Here is a 6000-nt window from a genome sequence, read left to right as displayed (position 1 = left end):
ATACAAGCCTGCTTATCCCTTTGGTATGTGTACCAGCTGTGTTTCTATTCACCACTGCCCACTTCTTTCATAACTTCTGCTCTGTCTAAGAGTTTGTTAATGGGCAGGCCAACTATGCTGCTTTAATCAGTCCTGTGAATCCTGGGCTCTGCACTTGAAATCATTGTCCGTATCCAGCAAGGGCACTGTTCAGCAGAAACTGCAGTTATTCAGCAGTTCTGTTGAATAAAAATGGGCCAAATAGGCCAAAGTAGTGAAAAATGTTGTTTATGTTGGGCTAAACTCTGCTCAACTACACAAGGTTATTCATATTTGAAATGCACATAACTGGCCTTTTGTGGCAGCTGCGGTTCATCTCCTACACAATAGCAATGGGAAAAAGAACAAAGTCCATCAGCACTAACAATATTTTAATAGGACTAGGATTAAATTTAATTGCCTCATTTTTAAAGATCAGTTTATCAAATCCACTGTCTTAGTCCCACTTAAAACCCAGTCATCATGCCTCTGGCTCTTCAAAATAGCGAGAGAGCATTTTTTTTCACATGTTAAGGCAGGCAAAAGCCATTTCTACTTTACCTGGGATAAAACACACATGAGATGTGCTGTTCCTTGGCCACTTCTTCAAACCTCACCTGGGAACACTTGTGGCTATTGGAGTGTTACTATTTATAGGAAAGTAAACAGCCCTAGACATAATAAGTGTAAGAACCTCCTTTGCCTAGTTCTCAAGGGGTAAAAGTGAAGATTTAATCAGTCTTTACACTTATATATTTTTTAAATTATTTAACTTTTATTACTGTTGCACCATTTATACAATTACATATAATTTCAATGCATCCATTGTACATTTTGTTTTTTCATTTGTTTTCCAATGAGTGTGTGTTGGTGTCTGTGACACAGAATGGAAGAGAAACTGGAACTGCAATGAACGCAGACTTTTTCATTTCCACTGACCAATAAACAGAACTACAGGTGCACCCAACCACGGACATGCATTAACTCGTCATGAGAAATCTAGGTAGGCTAAGTAGGATGAGAATGCTTTTTACTCCCAAAAAATATTTGGAGAGGAAGAATTGGAGGATTGGCATTGAGAAATATGTGGACAGCTAGGTGGGTTTTGTCTGAAAGTTGGCATTCATCCACTGCATAAAAAAAATATCAAAATAAGAAAGGCTGTAAATAATTAAAAAAAAAAAAACAAACACAGAAAATACTGCTTTCATAAAGATCTGATTGCCTTGGCACAAACCTAGTGGGCAGAATCCAACGCATCACTCCCAAACCCCATTACAGAACAAAAAGAAGATTTTGATACACTGGTGGAGTGCATTTACAGCAGTTCAGATACAAAAGATGTGCTGTACTTTCAGACATCCATTTATTTTACTTTTTTTTTAATCCAGGACTTGTGTTAAGTTAGCAGAAAGTATATTAGATATTTCCCCACAAAAATACTATTTGGATTCTCCCCCTCCCTCCCTCCCAACTTGATGGGACATCCTTTTCATTTTATCTTTTTTTTTCTCCTTCTTTTCTGGGCAATACATATTTGTTATTTCAGATCTGAAACGAGTTAGTATAGCTGAAAAAATAAAAAAAAGACACAGGTTGTTTTAAGTGGTTGTTTCAACAGGCTGTCCAATTTAATCTTGCACTGCTATGGTTTGATCCGAATTAGTCGCTGGAACTTCAGAAGGTTTCGCTTCCTCTGGTGGGGCTGCAGGGTCTGAGGCCTTAGCAGTCGAACTAGGTGCTGCTGTTGCCACGGGCTCCTTGGAAGAAGGCGCAGCCTCGTTGCTGCTAGGTTTTGAGTCTGAAGCTGGGGCCACTTCACTTTTAGTTTCTTGGGCTGCAGGCGTTGCGGGAGCCTCAGTCTTTTTGGCTTCCCCTTCCTCTTTGCTCTTGTCATCTGCTTTACTGGGAGCTGTGGCTTCTGAGGGCTGGGAAGCTTTTGCATCGTTGCTAGGCTCAGAAGTTTTGGATGCTTCACTACTGGCAGCAGGAGCAGAGGCAGCAGTTGGCTCCTCTTGCTTGGGTGCCTGTTCGGTGTTCTTCTGCGACTCTACTTTCGCATCAACAACAGACTCTGACTTCTCAGGTTCTGGTTTCTGGGTTTCTTCCTGGGTCACTGTTTTCTCCTTCTCCCCTTCTTTTTCTTCTGTCTTATTGGCAGCGACCTGAGTATCCTTTTCACCCTTCTCCTCCTTGTTGTTCTCCTTTACTTCTGTGGTCTCTGTGGTTTTCTGGGCATCCTCAGCCTCCTTTGGAGTCTCCTCTTCTTCAGTTGCTGCTCCTTCAGCCTTCTTGTCTTTGTCTTTAGCTTTTTCATCATTGACACTGTATCCCTTCTTCTTCTTGCTCAGTTTGCCTCCCATGTTGGAACTCTGTAATGGAAAAGAGAAAGAGGTGATTACTCAAAGCTCAGCCATCTTCACTGAGAGAATCAAATCCAGATCAGCTGAGGTGCTAAGGAAAGATTGATGCCGGTTCCTGAAAAGGAGACTACATGAGGTTTGATAAGATGTTATCAGCTGAAGGCACTGATGCTATGGAGCTCCACTCCTATTGAGCTTATGTCCTGCTCAGCCCTGCAGCAATTCAGTCAGCAAAACCCCTTCTGCCACATCCCCTTATGAACAGTCCTCTGAACAGCTCTAACCCTGGTTATAGGACAGTGGGGAGGAAGAGGATGGAGTTACAAGATGATGGAGGACTAACATACAACACAATCTTTTGTGTCCTGAGAATGGATGGAAGTCAAAAAGAAAACATATTTATATTCATGTTGCTCACGAACTGAATTTAACCGTCAGCCTTGGCATTCACATCTGGTTAACACAAAGCCTGCTATCGCTTTAGCAAAGGCCATGAACCATCTTTACATTCAGGTTTGGAAAAATTAAAGGAAATCCAGAGTCAGTGAGAAGGCTAATGCACAAAACTGTGTCTACTCCCTACATCTCAGTGCCTATTACCCTAACAGCCAGCTCCCACAGTAGATACAGCCTATGTGGAGGGTTGACGGTACCCAGAGGTCAGGAGTATGTGCCTCCCTCACCCAGAGGGATGTGGGCACCAACCTTCAGATGCCCCAGAAGCAAAACCAGCTCCCATGCAGAGTCCCACTCAGCCTCGCAGCTCCCACAGGTATTGCCTGCATGAAGTCCTACATTCCCACACACAGCAGGATGGGAAACATGGAACCTGAAGCACAGGAAGACTGTGACCACTCCATAAGACAAAAGAAACAAATACAGCTACTTCTGACCACAAGCTTACATGTGGCATGTGACATGATGCAATAAAAAAATGTGAGGAAAAGAGGGGGGTATACTTTGTAGTCCCTGCTCACAGTTTTCAAGCATGACAAGCTATCAGGTACACTGTTCAGTTATTTAAAAGACGTTGAGCACGTGTATAACCACATCAGTATTTATATACCCTTTATGTGGGAGTCTTAACTAAGAATATACAAAATCTTTCACAGTACTTCAAAGCAAACTTTGTCTACTAAAACCAGAGGCACAGTTATTTTGGGTCATTAATGAACACAAAAACCTCTATGAATGGCTGAAAAAATACATTTCTGGTATTAAAGAAAATATATAATTCATGCTTAATTAAAGGTTAAGGAAAAAACATTTTTCATGCTATTTGAAATTAGGAGGAGGTGACTATTTTCAAAGAACCCTCAAACAGATGTTTAATGTAAGAACTTCTCCAAGGGAGATGAATCATTCTAATTTTTTCGTTTGCACAGGTAGATAGAATTATATAGACTGCTAAAACCGTGAGTACAAACCTGCAAAAATTCATATGAGTGCGCATAGAAGGCTGAATAGTGAATAATATTACATACCACTAAGAACTAGCTGCCTCTCAGTAGATTTTCTGTTATCACAGACACAAGCCCCAGGCAGAGCCCAACAGCAGACTATCCACGTGTCTTGGGCAAAAATGAGATATTATGGTCAGCAGAGATCTTTCTGATTTCAGCTTTCAAAAAGAGTAACAATTTGCAAATACTGTTGAAGCGTTAGCACACAGCCCTGCAGAATGGTAATGTGATGTTACTGAAACACTACTTTGTTGTCTGAAATTTTACAGAGAACAGCAATAAAAGGATTAACTTCCACAGAGACACAGCTGAGTAATCTAATCTCTACCTTTATGACAAGAGATTTTAGATTTTTAGGTATTTAGGGCAGGCTATGGACATTAGTTTGTTCTCTGACAAATTTACAGTCTTCTTGATTACTCCATAAATATTGCCCAAATTATTGTTCATGTACAGTTGCAACCAAATACTTCAAAAGGGCTTTTGCAAATCAGCAGGATTGGAGATTTATGCTGAAGTCATGTGTGTATCCTGACTTGTAGTCCCCACTTAAGTCCGTATTTGTTTTCCAGCAAAGCCCAGGTACTGTGAACCTAATTTCATTTCCTGTGTCTTCTGTATTTTTCAAGATTTTGCTCTTTCACGGGTAGTAGTAACTCCCTATAATTTATATTTCCTTCCACAAAAATATTTTAATCTCAATACAGCCGGATACAAAATGTGTATGCCAAAGGACCTTTAAGAAGCAGCAAAGCATGCATATGAGAAATGTGCTCCCAAACTATGAAAAGAAATATGCACTGTCTTTGTTTGGAGGTATACTGTGAAATCTCTGTGTTTCAATTTGCATCACAGCCAGCTCTAGATACTAGAGCAGAAGATGGGGAAGAGATTCAGAGACTATCATTATGGTCTATCAGTAAATATTTACACTTACAAATGGACTGCCACCTTCCAACATAGTTTCAACTCCTTTATTACACAATAGATTCACTCTTCATGACACTGAATCTCATATCTCCCTATTAAAAAGCTGCCTAGATCATCATGATAACAGCTATGCCAAGCTATAATGCAGAAGTACAGCAACCACTTAGGTCATAACCCACGTAGCAATGTTACAATGTCCCTTTCCCCCCATATCTGAATTACAAGCATTCCTCCTCCTCCTCCTCCTCCCCACAGCCTTCTGATAACATATCTGGGCTCCCCATCACCTTCTCCAGGAACAGCCCCCATGAAAACAGATACTGATCTCATCCCTGTCCCACTTTAACTATGCCTGAAGCACAGCTCTGAACTATCCAGCACAGGGTCTCAAAGTGTAGCAGACACAAAGTAGACCTTAAAAAGTATTCTAAAATTAAAACCAGCTATACCTGTAAGAAGACCAGCGTGTGGATCAAGCTGCTTAAACATCTCTGTGACTGTGCTGGGTATTCTTGCAAGGCTAATCCTGCCTGGTACTAAATGAAAGTGAATCTCAGTGAAATGTTTCCCAAGTGAAACAGACAGCAAAGTGTCAAAAAGTTGTTGTGTTAAATCAACTCATTACTACCTACATATTAACACTTGAAAGAGTACAGATCTTTTTTCTCCCCCCACACCAAATACCTAAATTCTTAAAAAAAGGAGATAACCCACTCTGTCCCAGTGAGACTGATGGCCCTGGGTTTGTTGCTCAGACTTTTCCACTACTCCTGCCTCTCCCTAAGCTCATAATCATTGCATTCACCTTGTGAATTACAGATCCAGGACAAAAATTTGTCTGAACTATTTCCCAGGCAGGCTAAACCACAGTATGTCTTCAGTTATTTGCACTGCCGTTGACACATACAGGTTTTGAACTATCTCTAGCAGCTACCAACTGAGCGCAATGCTCTTTGTAGCAAGCATGTACCAAAGGAAGATCCTTGAAAATTTTGGTTCAGAGCACCATTCCTATAAAATGGCACGGCATTTGATGTATGTGCCTTCCTACTACTGGATAGTAAAAGGTCTAGAGAGAGACAGTCTTGAAGCAGATTTCATATAAGAAGTTGCAATATATCAGTAATTTTCAGGGAACTTTGATGAACCAGTTGGCAGACCAGTGCTTCAGAAGAGCAAGGTTAAATATAACTTGGAAGTTGTAACAGACTTTATCTGCTTCTCAG

At 40.8% G+C, this 6000-nt stretch overlaps 1 protein-coding gene across 3 annotated transcripts in view; it reads right to left on the bottom strand.

The window, feature by feature from the left end:
• Positions 1–771: 771 nt before the first annotated feature.
• The window catches only part of BASP1 (brain abundant membrane attached signal protein 1), a 51877-nt gene continuing 46648 nt past the window's right edge, over positions 772–6000 (bottom strand). The window contains exons 2-3 of one of the 3 annotated variants that reach the window (XM_027681846.1): positions 4352–4356; positions 772–2392 (exon numbers count right to left, since the gene is read on the bottom strand). In XM_027681846.1, coding sequence (XP_027537647.1) covers positions 1650–2381 — 732 coding nt within the window. In that variant the 5' untranslated portion in view covers positions 2382–2392; positions 4352–4356 and the 3' untranslated portion in view covers positions 772–1649. Of the gene's footprint in view, positions 2393–3865; positions 3889–4351; positions 4357–6000 lie in introns of those variants that run through there. The other 2 variants (XM_027681855.1, XM_027681835.1) reach the window with 2 other exon arrangements.

The sequence above is a fragment of the Neopelma chrysocephalum genome, unplaced genomic scaffold (assembly GCF_003984885.1).
Source record: "Neopelma chrysocephalum unplaced genomic scaffold, ASM398488v2 Primary Assembly neopelma1_22b, whole genome shotgun sequence".
Taxonomy (NCBI): Eukaryota; Metazoa; Chordata; class Aves; order Passeriformes; family Pipridae; genus Neopelma; species Neopelma chrysocephalum.
The sequence above is the reverse complement of the archived record's forward strand: the minus strand, read 5'-3'. Positions and strand labels throughout refer to the sequence as shown.